Source organism: Micromesistius poutassou, assembly GCF_964030765.1.
Source record: "Micromesistius poutassou genome assembly, chromosome: 23".
NCBI classification, from domain to species: domain Eukaryota; kingdom Metazoa; phylum Chordata; class Actinopteri; order Gadiformes; family Gadidae; genus Micromesistius; species Micromesistius poutassou.
Window position 1 is genome coordinate 3,605,612 of NC_140293.1, and position 16,729 is coordinate 3,622,340.

General features: G+C 42.8%; 2 protein-coding genes across 2 annotated transcripts in view; both read right to left on the minus strand.

Moving 5' to 3' along the window:
* Positions 1–573: 573 nt before the first annotated feature.
* On the minus strand, positions 574–11,804 carry LOC311368407 (ephrin type-A receptor 2). The gene is given in 17 exon segments (XM_084487212.1): positions 574–763; positions 766–1,031; positions 1,657–1,700; positions 1,702–1,794; positions 2,795–2,954; positions 3,429–3,538; positions 4,347–4,468; positions 4,974–5,063; positions 5,370–5,450; positions 6,087–6,200; positions 6,443–6,537; positions 7,524–7,716; positions 8,331–8,675; positions 9,496–9,651; positions 10,011–10,632; positions 10,863–10,924; positions 11,555–11,804. Coding segments are annotated over 17 exon segments (2,712 nt in total). The 5' UTR covers positions 11,619–11,804; the 3' UTR covers positions 574–668.
* Positions 11,805–12,462: 658 nt separating this feature from the next.
* Positions 12,463–16,729, minus strand: part of ehbp1l1a (EH domain binding protein 1-like 1a) — a 37,481-nt gene continuing 33,214 nt past the window's right edge. The window contains exons 26-27 of the mRNA XM_084487600.1: positions 15,045–15,159; positions 12,463–14,258 (exon numbers count right to left, since the gene is read on the minus strand). Coding sequence (XP_084343726.1) covers positions 14,165–14,258; positions 15,045–15,159 — 209 coding nt within the window. The 3' untranslated portion in view covers positions 12,463–14,164. The remainder of the gene's footprint in view (positions 14,259–15,044; positions 15,160–16,729) is intronic.

Below are 16,729 nucleotides of genomic sequence, written 5' to 3' on the forward strand. Positions count from 1 at the left end.
GTGTCGGGTGTTGTAGTCCACCAGGAGGGTCAGACGAGTAAGAAGCAGTGTAGGAGCCAAAACCTGTAGTCTTTATTATTGTTTATAGGTGCAAAGCAGATTTTAGAACACAATATATTATTTTTCTCGCTTTCTTAATTTATTAATCATTAAGTATGGTTCATTACTACATTTTCAGTAGTGGATAGAGAGATGGCATATATATATATATATATATATTTTATTTTTTTTACCATGATCGCAATCTGAAAGACATGTCATTATGCATGACAACACTACAGTTCTGTTGCTGGAGCTACCATAATAGGCATGACCTGAAAGTCAACAAGAATATAACAAGAGCAAGCCCGTACCAAAGTTTGGTGGCTGGCGCCACGTATGCTGGCCAGTGTGAGCATTTGCAGTTTACAAAGCGAAGAGGAGCAGTTGTGTAAATGACTGGACAGTGAGTGAACATACTTCTAGGTCATCACATGATTGAGGGAGCAATTCGTTTGCCCATGGAGTTCACATTTGCTCCCATCCTTCTCTCTCTCTCTCTCTCTCTCTCTCTCCTCTCTCTCTCTCCTCTCTCTCTCTCTCTCTCTCTCTCTCTCTCTCTCTCTCTCTCTCTCTCTCTCTCTCTCTCTCTCTCTCTCTCTCTCTCTCTCTCTCTCTCACACACGCACTCATGCAGACTCTTTCAGCTCTTGCGGTCGCCCCTCTCCGGCTAACCCCGCGGTGTTCGACAGTAGGTATCCGCCCTCTTCCTCCTCCTCTTCGTCCTCTGCGCCGGAAGAGAGGGAGCGCATGTGTACATGTTCCCAGCGGCCCCTTCCTCCGGTTCCTCCCCGTCCTCCTGGCCCGGCTTGGGGTCGCCGTGGCAGGCGGCGGCGGCGGCGGCCTCCAGGCCCTGGTTGATGTAGTGGCTCTCCTCAGAGGGCTCCAGCGGGGGCAGCAGAGCGAGCATCTCCTTCAGCCTGGAGCCCAGCTCCGCGAAGCCGGGCCGCTGGGCCGGGTCACGGTGCCAGCAGGTCTGCATCGCCTCGTAGCTGGGGGTTGGGGGTTGGGGGGAGCCAGACAGACAGAGAGACAGAGATAGATAAACAGACAGACAGACAGACGGACAGATAGTCAGACCAGATCAAGTTAATTCAATGTACTGCTTAGGCATGTTGATTTTGCCTGAACTAAAATAATAATTAATACAACAAACAATACCTTTAAATAAATGATGCAATTAATAAATAAAATATGGGTAAGTGAAGAAATCATTTGAGCATTTGAGACAGATGCTCAGAGAGAGAAGGGCATACAATATTAATCGCTGGACAAATTCTCTCTCTCTCTCTCTCTCTCTCTCTCTCTCTCTCTCTCTCTCTCTCTCTCTCTCTCTCTCATCTCTCTCATCTCTCTCTCTCTCTCTCTCTCTCTCTCTCTCTCTCTCTCTCTCTCTCTCTCTCTCTCTCTCTCTCTCTCTCTCTCTCTCTCTCTCTCTCTCTCTGAATAGCAGGTGCCATTTATGTGGGCTTGCTTGAAACCTTTGTCAGACGCACTATACTGCTAGTACTGCTCCAATTTTCGAGCTGAGTTTTAAATGTAAATTCCAATCAATCAATGGTTGGAATTTATACAACAAGAAAGAGAAAAACAACAGTAATATGTGAGAAACTCAACAGGTTGTCGTCGCAGTCCTTTGGCTTCTTGAGCCGTTGGCCTCCCGGTCAGCAGGTCCAGCAGCTCATGGTTCTGGACGCCAGCGTATGGATTACGGCCCCGGGACACAATCTCCCACATGGTCACTCCAAAGGACCACTGTCAAAGGACAGCCATTGGAGTTATACAGTGCTACAATGGCTTGACATTGGCTTGGAATTTGATACGATAGGTCCATAAATATGAAGATATGCTTATGAGTTCAAAACATCATCCTAAACAGTCTAACTGAGGCTCATTACATTGACGTATATGGAAATGTGTAATATGTTATCCGGCTACAACTAGTTTTCCCCTCTCTGACATTTGAAAACCTCCTACTCAGATCATTTTAAGGGCATATATATATATTTTTTTTTTTTTAATCGTAATCAATGATGATTATCAGGATAAGTTTATCTTTATTGCACAATAAGTAAATGATGTACACGACAGTCATACAAACTACTCCCTCATCTTGACATGGTTATTAACAGGAGGAAGGGATATCACGTATCTGTGCTGGAGTGGATTTCTTTAATATAGTGGATTCTGGCTGACATTTAATAGACTTAGATACAGATAAAGAGGAATGCAGTACTTACCAAGCAATAATAATTAATATTGAAGATATATTCAATCAAAAATATTTGTAACATTTAATCGCCTAAGTATTATGGATGAGGATTCTGGTATGTTCCCATTGGGTACTCTACGCTTCACGTCATGTCACACATACCAATGTCATGTTTTTTTTTTATGTGTATTTCTACTGTGGCAAGTCCACACAGTGTTGATTTGAAACCTCTGCAGACACTCTGTCTGTCAGAACATTGGCTTCTACATAGGATGTTCCCCGGCTGTCCTCCAAATCCCACCTGCTACGGTAGAAGCTGTTAGCCAATTGACCATTCACAGATCCCCGCCCCCAGCAAGATGATTGGCCGAAACAAATATAACCCCCTCGTTGACCCCTTGACCCCCATTTGAGCTAGAATACTAATCTAAGGTCTGAATTGGGTCTACAGCGAACCTTGATGAACGGATATCGTCCAACCCTTAGCAGCACTTCTAAGTGTCAGGAGTGTTTGGACGCGGTGTATTAGAGGACTGGACTCACCACGTCGCTCTGGGTGGTGTACACGGACTCAGACAGGCTCTCCAAGGCCATCCATTTAACGGGAACACGGATGATGGATTTCTGTCGGTAGTAGTTACCGCTGTCGATCTGTTTGGACAGGCCAAAATCAGCCACACACACTCGGAAGGAATCTCCGAGCCTGTCACAGAAAGAAAGAAAGAAAATGTGTTTCAAGAGTGCAAGATTATACAATCTATACGTATGCATATCAAAAGCATACGATTATAATTTAATTTCAATTTCCTGCCAGACAAAATAAATAAAGACAAAAATAAATCTTATGAGCCACCTAGAATCTTTGTTCAACAGCTTATAATTTGATGTTATTTTAAATGTACTAAAATTTGCATTGTTGTGTGGTTGCTGTCTAAGAGCCTTTGGATCAAAGAATCATCGCCTTTTAACACTGCACCAGACACACACACATATATTTTCCACATATATTTTTTTCCGGTCAAAGACGGACTCGCCCAGCCCCTAGCCTCTCCGATGTCACTGAGGCTGCATATCAATGACCAGGCACAGAGATGCAGTCTCATCCCAACAAGGAGGCCTTGATGTGGTTGTGGGGGCTGTTCTGCCCAGCACGCTGCACCCGTCTGGGGGAACTCACATGCAGTTTCGGGCAGCTAGGTCTCTGTGCAGAAAGCCTTGAGAGCTCAGGTACTCCATCCCGGCAGCGATATCCACCATGAAGCGCAGAAGACTCTGGTGAGGGACAAACTGGAACAGAGCGAACATACAGCTGTTTTACAATAAAATGTGTTTTATTATAATATTTTTATTTTTTTCACTTAAAGGTGCTTTAGGTACAGTTTGGTAGAAATCTCATAGCCATCCGTCAGCTATTAATAAGTGAAATGCGGGTACGGGAACGCAACACTTATCAATGTTGACAACGCAGGGAGGGAACACAGAGGGAGTGAATTTTTTTGGGGGTGGTTTGTTTCAAATTCTTGCACTCCTGCTCTTTTCTGCTCTCTCTCTCTCCATCTATCTTTACAACCCCTCAAATCGGACCACCAGCAGCACGATAAATAATAGGCCACATTGCATGCAGTTAGTGTACACAAGCACATTTGTGCTTGTGTGTTTAAGCAAAAGAGTGTCTGGGTACTGATCCATGACTGTTCTGAGAAAGCAATAATGTTTGCCATGTTTGACTGCTTGTTCATTTTCAAAAAGCAATCTACTCCTATAATTAAATGTAACTCACACTTGTTACCCGCTAATGTCAAAAATGTAAATATTAATATTAAATATCAGCATGGATCAGTTCCATGTCTTCGCCAATTAGTCTTAATGGCTTGTTATGATCTTTACTAATTGTGTATTCATGCACGCAGCTAATCCAACGCAGTATTATCTCCTAACCCTGGGCCCTTTCATATGCTCACTGGCAGAAGAGTACGGGTTCATTAATTATGGCTTAGATGTACCGTGTCAATTCCATCAAAGAATGTCTGTTACTTTCGTCCCTTTTTGCTCCAAAGCACAACAAAAGGGTCATCACATTGCGGCCGTATCTTACGATTGGAACGACTCCGTAGCGCGTGGCGATGAGAAAGCGCCGCAGGTCTCCGTGCACCAGGAAGGGGAGGATGACCAGGGGCACAGAGAGCGAAGAGTCCTCCTCTCTGTCCAGGGCCACACCTTGAGGACACACACACACACGCACACATACACGCATACAGACAAACACACACACACACAGCACGCAGACATACACGCATACAGACAAACACACACACACACACACACACAGCTTGCAAGCACACACACACACACACACACACACACACACACAAAGCATTCACACATACACACACAGCATGCAAACACACACACACACACACACACACACACAAACAGCACACACACATACACAGCATGCAAGCACACACACACACACACACACACACACAGCACGCACACATACACACACACACACACACACACACACACAGCACGCAAGCACACACACACACACACACACACACAGCACGCACGCACGCACACATACACACACACACACATGCACGCACACACACACGCACAGTACACGTTGTTCACTTGGCTACGATATGGCCTTTCAAAACGGCATGTTGGTCATGTGACAGCTAATGCGGCGGTGGTGGCCGAGGCTAGGCGGCCTCACCCAGCAGACGGACCACGTTGTCATGGTCGAAGCTCTTCATGATCTCCGCCTCCTTAATGAACTCCTGCAGGGTGTCTTGGCAGTGGATCCCTGAAGAGGTGAGGGAGCAAACACTGGTGCATTGGAATAAAGGCAGAGTACGCTGAAATATAGTAGGACAGTCGACTTGAGTGACAGTATCTGTAATTCGTGTCAAAATTTGTATTAATTTTTTTGTTTTATTTTCTTTATCACTGCGGTTCTCACTTTCTCTCTTGTACGTGTCATTTGTGATTTTGTCGATTTCATGTGTTGTGTGTTTATGTATGTATTTAATATTTGAATTATTGTGGATCAAGGCAGAGTGTTCATGCTCACGGCTCCAGTGGAGAGCCCCTGTTGGGTGAGCATGCGTACCTCGAATGGTCTTCACGGCCACTCGGACGTCCGCTCCCTCCTCCTGCGCGAGGCTGCCCTCATAGACCGACCCGAACTCCCCTGGGTGTCGGGAAGAAGGGGGAGATGTTTGCTGGCCGGGATTAACTTCAACCCCGTTGTTGTAAGATGAATTGTAAAATCTAGACATAAAATCTCCAATGTTCACGACTTAAAGAAAATATATGTACGAAAACCTTGAAGGTGTAAACACACAAATTGTTTTTCATTGTGGAATATGTACTGACATGGCAATGACACGGTATAGCCCTAGTTCTATTATAGCTATTATATTCTAGTATACTGCATTTAAATGCAAACTAATATACCAGCCTTTATTCGGCTCAGACAAGCCGTTGATTTATTAACTACACTAACTAGTGTAAGCGCCTTATGTTAACCAAATCTATTTATTCCCATAGAGCATGGTAAAGACACCTTGCCCTTCTGGGTGTGGGGTGCTGATTTGTAAGCAGCATAAAACAGCACTAAACCAAGACTTGGATCCATCACATATTGATCTTATCAAATGTTATGGTTTAATTTACACATGCACACCTCTCGTTTCTACTTCCCTAGAAGACAGATTACATTAGCTGCCACATAATTGTGGTAATAATTAGGTGATTCCCTCATATGGGAGTACACCCTGAACCAGTTTCTTCACCCTTAAAGTAGTGTCAGTATGAGTTGTCTGACCTTTGCCCAGCTGCTTGCCCAGGGTGAGTCGGCTGCGCGGCACCAGTGTATCCCTCAGATTGGCCAGCAGGGGGTCGTCGTGTGCAGCCCGCTCCTGCTGCTCAAGAAGGAGCGCTGAACAACAATGATTTGTAAGCAGCGCGGCTAATCGTGTTTGAATATTTCTAGGGGATTGGGAACATTTTTGACGAGGAAACCTTAAAAATTTGTTGAGGCAACCAAAACAAATTATAATCAGAGGAAGAATAATTTTTCCACCATACTTCTGGCTACTCATCATAATATAATTGAGGCCTTCAGGGAATGGCTTTTAGTGGTTTAAGTACATTTTGAGCTGTTCGCTGTGAAAGACTCACCACTCGCTGGCTCTGGCGTTGACTGTGGCTGCTCATCTAAATGGCGAAAGGTACTGATTGGGTTCCATGGCAACAGCTCCACCTCCTGGACAGGTCTGGTAAGGAGAATAGTGTTCTGTCAGTCTGCCTTTGTTCGTCTCATAATGTTCACAACATTATAAAACAGCCGTTCAGAAAACATTGTCATTAAAGTTCAGATGAAACCACAATTATTATGTGCTGCTCAAACAGCACAAACAAAAATTTAACGGAAGCCAATCATACTTTTTAATCCCAGTTGGCGTTGATCTTTTGACTGAACCACAGATTTGATGATCTTGGTGTAACTTATGAGGCCTTTCAAAGTGTCTAATATTGTGATATCTATACATATGCTAACCCCATGAAAGCACAGGAGACCTGTATCCTCTGTAGAAGGTTGTGCAGTGAGTCTGGTTACAACAGACTGAATCTCCCATATGGCACTATGTACTGACCGCCGGTTTTTATCATTCTTAACATGTAATGATGTCTTCTTTTATAGTCATTGCCAAAGAACATTACTGAAAGCCTGTATCCATAATACCGTCTAAGAATAAATATTTATTGGGGACATATGCAGTTAAATGGTGTCAATACTGTTCAGGCTGTGAACAATAACGTTTAGTGCTTATTATCCAACCCCATTCTTGGATGTGCTTAAAGGCCTTGAACATCAACCTATTATCAGCGTTCAATAAAACAAGGCTTTCATCGCCATAAAGATATCTTTTTTAGATCAATCTAATTGGTCGATAACAATAATTTATTTTGAGCGATGTGATTGGTTGAAAAAATATATATATATTGCGCAATCTAAATTTGTACATTTTTTTGACCAATCACATTGCTCGAAATAAATTATTTTTTTCGGACCAATCAGGTGAAACTGGCCCCATCACTGCAAAAGTGTTATTGCATTGATTGATACCCAATCAATGCAGTCTCCCACCGGAGATGGTTGGTGGAACATTTTAATGTTATGTGTTTTTTTTAACCAATGTGCAAACCACAGCATGCAAACACTCCACATTTAAGAAAAGTAACAAAATGTGAATGTTACGTTTGTTTGGTGACGGCATGCCGCAGGGAGAGCACCACACTGACGACCAGAGCTAACAGCATCAAGCCCCCTAGTATGCCCATGACGAGCTTCCATTGGAGGGAGAGGGGCTCTTCATGATATAGGTGCAATGGGGAGGGAGGTTCAGAGACGTCTGGGGCCGGAGCAGCCGTCACTATGACCTGGACCTTCCCTGGAAGACACACAGATGTGCAAATGCAGATATAAGGTTGTGAGGTCGACAAAGTGCATTTGAAAGTGCAGATGTGTTCACCGTGAAACATGTGCATTCTCAAAAGGACAATATTTGCAAAGCAAACAAATGTAGAACATTAACCTTGGTTATCAACTCATTTTAGATGAAAGGTGATACAGTGGGTGACATATTTGATCCTGGACCATGTCTCAAATGCTCAAAAGTCGTAAATGCTTAAAAGCTTTTAAAAAGTAGGATGACATATAAATATGAACTCAAATGGCCCAAAACACACCCTATATATGTTAGCAGCATTAATATAGTGCCTAAAATGATAAAAGCTTTTAAAAAGTAGAATGAGTACAATATAAACTCAAATGGCCCAAAGCACAGCCTCTATATGTTAGCAGCATTAATATAGTGTCTTAAATGCTTTTAAAAAGTAGAATAAGTACAACATTAACTTAAATGGCCCAAAACACAGCCTCTATATGTAAGCAGCATTAATATAGTGATGTCATGGTTGTACTTGACTGAAAAGGCAGTGATTGCTGTGACTGTCTATTCTCAAAGAGGGGAAGAAGCTACAGGAAAGTCCCAGCCTTACTCACTGGCGTGCACATTCACAGTGGCCTCCGACGCACCCCGGCCCCCCCGCCGCCCGGACAAGGCGTTGGCGGCGCCGACCACCAGGAGGTAGTCATGGAGACCGCTCAGCCCCGTGACGTTGACCTCCGTGCGGCTCAGACCTGCTGAGCTCGGCGAAAAGACCACTTCCTCCCCGCAAGGCACCCAGCCGCGAGCGCCGGCCTCTGGCTCCTTCCAGGAACACGCCACGCTGTACGTCAGCTCCGCCGCCCCCCTCCCCCCCAGGTCCAGGGACGGCCCCCACTGGACGCTCCCCAGGGAGTCGCCGTGGCGATGGAACATCACATTCACAGGGGCCGAGGGAGGCTCTAGGTTAAAAAAAAAAAGTATAAAACAATTTTAAAAATAGCAAAAAATAAATCATAATAGTTAATAATAAGAATAATAATATAAATAATATATAATATAAAAGAAAAAATGTATTTAATAAATAAATGAGTTAGAATAATTGTAGTCTATCTATTTATCTATCTATCTGTCACTATCTCTTGTTTCTAGTCTGTTGCACTTAAAAGCAGCTGCCTCGCTTATTTTGTTTTATGCACTTAATTGATTTCATGCACTTTTTGGGTGTGTGTCTTCATTGTTGAATGCACTTGCTGTAAGTCGCCTACACTTAACTTCTGCAGAAGGAAACAGAGCCAATAATAACGAGGTGTACATTATGCCAGAAAGTTGGATGTGTGTGGAACTGAAAAAAATGTAGCAGTCTGTAGCTTTGGACTAAGGCATCTGCCAAATGGTTAAAAATGAATATGTTACATTTTTTAATTGCATTTTTAAATGCAGTTTTTAAATTGTGAGGTGCAGTCTATCCATCATCGTCATCGCCTTTTACGATGGTATCATATATTCCTTGCTAAATCACAACGGGAAATCAAAGCTCCCCATTATGATTAGAAACATGCTATGGTAGCCGGACTCAATTTTATGATAAAACATGTTGTGATGTGGAACACATCCAAAGTCTGTCACACTGTCATTCTCAAGTAAAAGGATGTATCTATGTATAACTCCACTATGTCAGTCCAGTATGTATTATATTTTCTGGTTGACATTTTGTTCCTTATATGTGGCTCCTTCCATACATGCAAAACAAAAAGAGACAGTGATCAAAGTCATCCATACTTGTGCAGCCCAGGCCGGGGGGGTCGTAGGGCAGACGGTCGAACCCCTCCAGACACTCACATCTCTCCGCCCCCTCCTGTTCTGTGCCACTATTGGGTGGACACTGCCTGCATCCTGCGGTCTCATTGGCTGGTTTGTAGTAGCCCGTCCTGCAAGCTGATATGAAGTGTAGCCAGATTGAAATAGGAACATGATTAGGCCTACTCTAGTATTTAAGGACTGGTGTTATTAAACAGGACTGTATTTCAACTCAAAATCAAAACTGCATACAGAATTAAATACAATGTATAAAATAAGCTTATTCAACAATGAAATATCACATATGAAGTAGAGAATGTCACAATATCATCACTATGGTCGGCCTAAATGTGACCTAAGTGTTTAATCACACACTGCAATGAATATTAAAAAATATAGGTCATAAGGATGAACAAGAACTTAAGATACATACAACTGTACATCAAGTGCTTATCCCACAACATTCCCATTGCCCACCGTAGCGTTCCCATGCGTACCTGTACATGTGTCACCCCCTCTCTCGTGGCCCGGGACACACGCACACTCCCCGTGCACCTCTCCCCAGACGCCATCCTCATGGCAACGCGCCTCTGGGGGCCACGGCAGCACACCGGCGGCCCCGTCGACGCAGGAGCCCTCCTGGGGGTCCTCCGACCCGGCCACAGCCCCCGCAAACCTGGCTAGGCCGGCGACGATGTCGGGGCACCTCCGGTAGTACAGCCTCACAGACGCTATGAAGACACACGGCCCTGAGTAGGAGAAGCCCAGGTGGAAGCCCCCCGCTGTGACGGAGCCCAGGTTAAGACTCAGATTACTGCCGATGTAGGATTCTATGTGGCGAGGGAGCACCGATCCAGGGAAGGGATTGGTGCCGGTGAGGGAGAGAACGAGCGGCATTCTCTTGTTGAACTTGGTGGATTTACTCTGGGACAGGTGAACGTCGAGTGTCTTCGACACCTGATTGGCCGATTCCTTCCCCAGGGCGAATTGGATATCCAATAGCAGTTGATGGGTGTCGGCGCATTTGATCCAAGGGCTCAGCAGAGTCCTGCGCTTGCCGGCGGTTAAGCATCCTTGGAAGAGAGCGTCTCTGTTGGAATTCAGCCTGTATTTTGACCACTGTTGTGAGAAAGAAAAGAAAAAAGACACTTAAAAGATGTTCAAATGAAGTCTGTAAAAATGTGGATATTATACACAAATGTGCATGTGTAGGCATAAAGGGCCATACTCATGTAATACCCAAATATATGAATAAATCTATTTCAACGCTTTGCTGAGGATTAATTGCACACACTACGTACAAGGCAGTTTATAGATAAGTGTGGAACAGTAAAGACTTATTCACTCACTTCATTGGGCGGTTCCAGAATCCATTCGGATTGCGTTTGTTGGACCAAATTGAAAAGTTCCACTATTTAGAGAAGGGAAAGCAGTCATTGTGTTACTTGTTGTAGACACACCTTTGAAAACAACTGATACTGATAAACTTCTTATTGTACAGTTTATCAGTTGTACATGTTTTTTTCCGTCTATTTGAGTCTGTGTTATGTATATATATATATATATATATATATATATATATATATATATATATATATATATATATATATATATATATATATATATATATGTGTGTGTGTGTGTGTGTGTGTGTGTGTGTGTGTGTGTGTGTGTGTGTGTGTTAGGCATTGTTCCTTTAAGTTTCTGCGGTCGATGTTAACCAAAAACATTTTTCACCATGACATTTAAAAAGGGTCTTCAACATATGCGACTTTAAGCAATGTAATGGTATGAGGTCAGAGTAGATGATTAGGGCAATAACAAAAATATGCAACTTCATAGCATCAAAACGGCATAGCTTAGGCCAGTAGCTGACTTTTCATTTCCACTGTTTCCCACCACTGTTTTATCCAGGTCCTCCTCCTCAGTGTAAACACCTATATTCATTACGTGAAATGAAGGGAGGAAATCCTGAAGACAAAAGGTCATGACTGGACGAGGAGACGCTCCAGAGAGGCGCACCTGAGACGCGCACACTCACCTTCCTCCGGGGGCGCATGCGCACTGCAGCCGAGAAATAACATCCACATCCAGAGTAGTTCCATGGTGTGAACAATCAACTCAGGAAAGACGTGGAGACGTCAAAAAGTTTAGTTTGCTTTGTTTGTGTTGATTCTAAATCCGCAATAGCCTAAAAATGAACAAGAACTAGCGTGAGCCAATCTGTTTCTTATCTCTTTTTTTTATTTTTTCTACATCCTGTAGGCTTTCAAATAATTATACCACCTCTAGGTTACGGTTCAATAAAACAAACAGATCAGCTAACTAATGAGTAACTTTGATATCGCTGCCATGGCCCCTCCCCCCTGTGAAAGCCACGCCCACAGTGCTGTTAAGAAATATTTTTACTTCAAGCAATAATGCCCAAGTGCATTTTATTTTCTGGAAACATACAAAGAAAGAAAATATATCAGACTCCAGGAAAACCATTAAAAAATAATATTATAACTGATCAACAACAATATGTATCAAAAATAGTGTTACAGCTTGATAAAGGAATATGTAATGCCTACTTTTATCATTGGCTAAACAAAAATATTATATTTAAGATACAGGCCTCCCCCATATATATGCCCTTAAAATATTAAGAAAGGAGAATTTTAAGTCAGAGAAATACTATACATCTTGTTGATTATGTGGTTATGTCAATTGAAAGGATTCTATTCTATTTAATTATCTGCTTGTTGACAGCCGGATGACAGGACTGCGATTGCGAACTCATCAAGTTTTCAAATTCGTCAGTACATCTCACTTCTTCTTTCTAAAAAAAAAGCGTAAATGTCTATTTCTGCTTTTCTTCTTCGATTTGATCAAATGTAACCCTTAATCTTAACTAAACAGCATACAAGACAAATTAAGGAAACAACTATTAATCACATAAAAAATATCTTGTATTTTTATTTTTATTTTATTGGAGTGCAAATAACATTAAAACAGACATGTTGAAGCCTTCCTTAAGAGCAAATAAAGTCAACAAACTGCAAACCCATTCCAACGCACTCCAAAACAGTAATAAATAAGTCGGGCACTGATGGTGTCCGTCTTTCAGTGGACAGAAAACCTTTAACAGAAGGAGGTTTCTTTTGAATCTTGTGCATCGAAGGGCATTTAGAGCAATCTTGTCCGACTGCAAAACTGTGATACCTACATTTAGGCAGATGAAACCCCCAAAATACAGAACAGCACTGAGATATACTGCATGACACTTTTAAAGTATAAAAAAAAGTTGGGCCTATTCATAGAGTAAAGTGTTGTTTCTTAAAAACGTATCTGGTATCCGGAAACAACCAACTTTCATAGCAGTGTCATGGCCTATCCAGAAATGTTGAGCTGTGATTTTCATGTAATATAAATAATGTGGGGCCCATATCCTTTCTTAGCTTGTTAAAATGTTCTATTGTTTCAGTGGTTTCCAAGGTCAGAAACAACAAGGATTCATACCGGTAACCTGTCCTGCATATCAATATTTAATCAACCATTTCAATCGCCTGATTTATTTAATTAATTATATAAAAAACTTTATATATAGGCCTATATTTCTTTTTTTGTTAAGTAACATCAGTAAAATGTTGATCCACGCTCCAAAAATGAAAAGTTTTCAACATACTTTTGAACGAATTCCATCATTTGCGCAGGTTCGTTTGTGCATTGAGCGTGAATGTGTTTTTTTTTTTAGATTGTCAATTGAAACGCAAAACAATTGTACAGTGTGGGAAAAGTGGGAGGCAACGTGGATGGAAAGCTGCACAGACATCAATGAAGCCAAGGCCGTGAGGGCCGCGTTCCCCGTGAAGACCTTTGATCAATATGCAATAATACACAGTCATCCTTTGGCGTGTCTGACCTGCATCCAGCCGTTGCGCCTCAAGCCTATGAACAAGACAGGTTGCAGCTCAGAAGTAAACGTGAACACAACTCAAATAGAATGGGGGGAAAAAAATGACTATCCATGGTTGATGATCCCTCAAAATGACTCTGCGAACTAAAGTGCATGCAGCCGGTGATGTGTTGATGAGCGTTTTTCCGGATTTTCCGTACTGTAACATCAAAACAGCTCAGCATTTATCTGTGAATAATGAAGCTGTGAAGTGGTTACTCCTCTGTGAGGATGCTGGGATATAATAAAGTACAGAACAAACGCAACCATGCATAAGAAGACATGCACACGCATACACACACACACACACACACACGCACTGACACAATCACACACACACACACACACACACACACACACAGACACTGACACACGCGCACACACACACACACACACACACACACACACTCTGTGATAAACAAAAATGAACTATTGTAACACACATGCAAACTGCAAGAGAGCAGGTCAAAATGTTCCACTCGGGGGCGATTCTCAGCGGCCTCACGGTGCCTCGCTAGAAAGTACGCGGACCGGACTTGATGGCACCGAACCTGCGCAAAACTACAACCCAATGTGTGTGTGCGTTCACACAGAGAGAGAGAGAGAGAGAGAGAGAGAGAGAGCAAGGGGCATGCGTCCGGGGAGCCGCAGGTGGGCCAGGTGTGGGTCAGGTGACGGGTCACATGACGGTGATCAGAGAGTCCTCTCCTGGTCCTACTGCACCGCACACTTCTCCTTCTGCTGCTTGGCGTACTTCCTCCTCCTCTGCTCCAGACCCCTCTCCAGACGAGCGTCCTCCTCCATGGCCCTGCAGGTGGTGAGGGGGGGGGGAGAGGGAGGCAGCGGATTCAGGGGTACTTAGTATTCATTTGGAGCAGTAATAAAAATGGAAAATATGAAGTTGTACATTGATTTAATTACAAAACACAAATGTGTGCTACGCTAGGTGTTTTAAAAGTGTGTGAATAGAAAAGTACAGAAGAACATTCCGCTAAATAAATCAATTTGTTTGTGAGGTTTCACAATTTTGTTTAAAATTGGAATGGAAACACACTACTCTCTAAACGCTTGATTCCATCCATATATACACTATATCACTGGAAGGATAAATGGTACAAAAAATTAAAAAGGATATTGATTCCGAATGCCGTATTAACAACCAGAGTGGTCCCAGCTAAAGTATGTCATGGAAGCCAACCTACAACTTTGAAAGTTGAAACAGACCGAGAACTGTCTGGTTGTAGTAATCAGTGTATCAATCAATCTTATTTATTGACGATCTGTCTGGAGCCAGTCAAAAATGACCAACCACTGTTTGGTAATGACCAACCAAAGTATGGTCATGTATTCCCATCCACGTGGTATTGTTATACACCCTGGGGCAACGGAGTGACACCCCAGCTTATTTATTTGATATATTATATACATCATAAATGAACAGACAAATTAATGAAATAGAAACATTTACAGCCCTAGTGTGTACATAACACGTTTAGCCGTGTGCAAGGTGAAATGTGCAGAGGTGCGGTGAACCTTCAAGCAGGGTCAAAAACAAAGAGAAAGAAGAAGAAAGCAACACGTTTTAGCGTCTTACCCTCTCTCCTTGGCGTCCATGTTGTGGACCAGCTGGTCTCTCTGGTTGACCAGGGAGACTAGCTCCTGGAGCAGCAGCTGCTCGCGGTGCTTGTGGGCCTGGCTCTTCTGCCACTCTGGGGAGAAGAATGGACCGGCAAGAGTGAGGGGTGAGGGTCGGGGTGTGGGTCGGGGTGTGGGTCGGGGTGAGGGTCGGGGTGTGGGTCGGGGTTTGAGCGCATACGGTACGGAACCTGGTTCAGTGAGGTGATTACCGCCATGACACTACTAAAAGGTGACATATTCTACCACCAGGTGTGAGTGTGATTAGCCGTTAGAAGCCGTTTAGAAAATCTGCCTCTTCTGACATCACAAGTGGGCGTACCCACCTAGATGTGTGCTGGATAGATCTACCAGCCTACACGCCCACTTGTGATGTCAGAAGAGGCAGATTTTCTAAACGGCTAATCACACTCACACCTGGTGGTAGAATATGTCACCTTTAAAGGACCAAACTGGTCTAGTGTTCAAACCAGTACGACCGGATGTCCTGGCTTCACCTAAACATCAGTTAGCAATATCATTTGCCCAAACGACTGTTTGCATTTAGCATTTGTGTGCCCTTGTGTCCGTGTGTATTGTGTACATTGCTACTGCTTATGTCAACAACAACAGTAGCACTTTGCTAGCAGTAGCTGAAAACAGTAGCAGCCTTGTTCTTACAATATTAAGCAAGTCATATTTTAGTCATATTGTCATTGTATTGTCACTTATGGGAAGTTTGCCGGTTTTGCAAATGGAAGATGTGTAATCAAACAGAACGCACACTTCCTACCACTTGAGATAATGCTATCAACGTGATACTGCTATTGACCCCATAACAAGCGAGGGAACACCCTAAATTGCTTAATGCTATTCTGCAAATGGGTAGAACAAAGTAACTTAGAAAAATTATGTAAACAGGAAATATAATCCGTTTTAAGGATATGAAAGAAAATTTTGGATTAGAAAAATGTGATTTTTTTCAGATACTTACAGTTGAGGGATTATTTTAGAAAGGAAATACAAAACGCCAAACCTTTGAATGGACTAGTTGATGCTGTGGTGCGAACATACAATCAGACAAGATTTAAGGAAACCTCTGTCATTTACAAAAGGCTAAGAGAAGATGGAGCTCTCTCAACAACATAAATCAAGAATAAATGGGAGAGAACGAACTTGACACAGAAATTACTACAGAGGAATGGCTCAACATATGTGAAACACAGCAGACAACCACAAACTCGAGGACATGGAGGGAGTTTGGATGGAAAAATGTAACCCGATACTTTATAACACCTAAAATATTGAGTAGACAAAGTGGTTCATCACACTCATGTTGGCGAGTATGTGGGAGCAGAGAGGCAAACCATACTCAAATTCTTTGTGAATGTTCAAAAATATTATCGTTTTTGGAAAATGTGCATATTATTCTATGTAATATTCTGGGATATAGAATACCCAAGGACTGCAAAATGATGTGCCTTGGAAATATACATGACTGTATTAATGAAAGTGATAGGTACTTAACCAAAATACTGCTTGTTACAACAAAAAAGGCAATAACAAGGAATTGGTTTAAGGCTGAACCTCCTACCATAGAGCAATGGAAAGGTATTATAAGATAGGTGTATACCATGGAGAGAATGACCTTCCGACTTAGGCTAA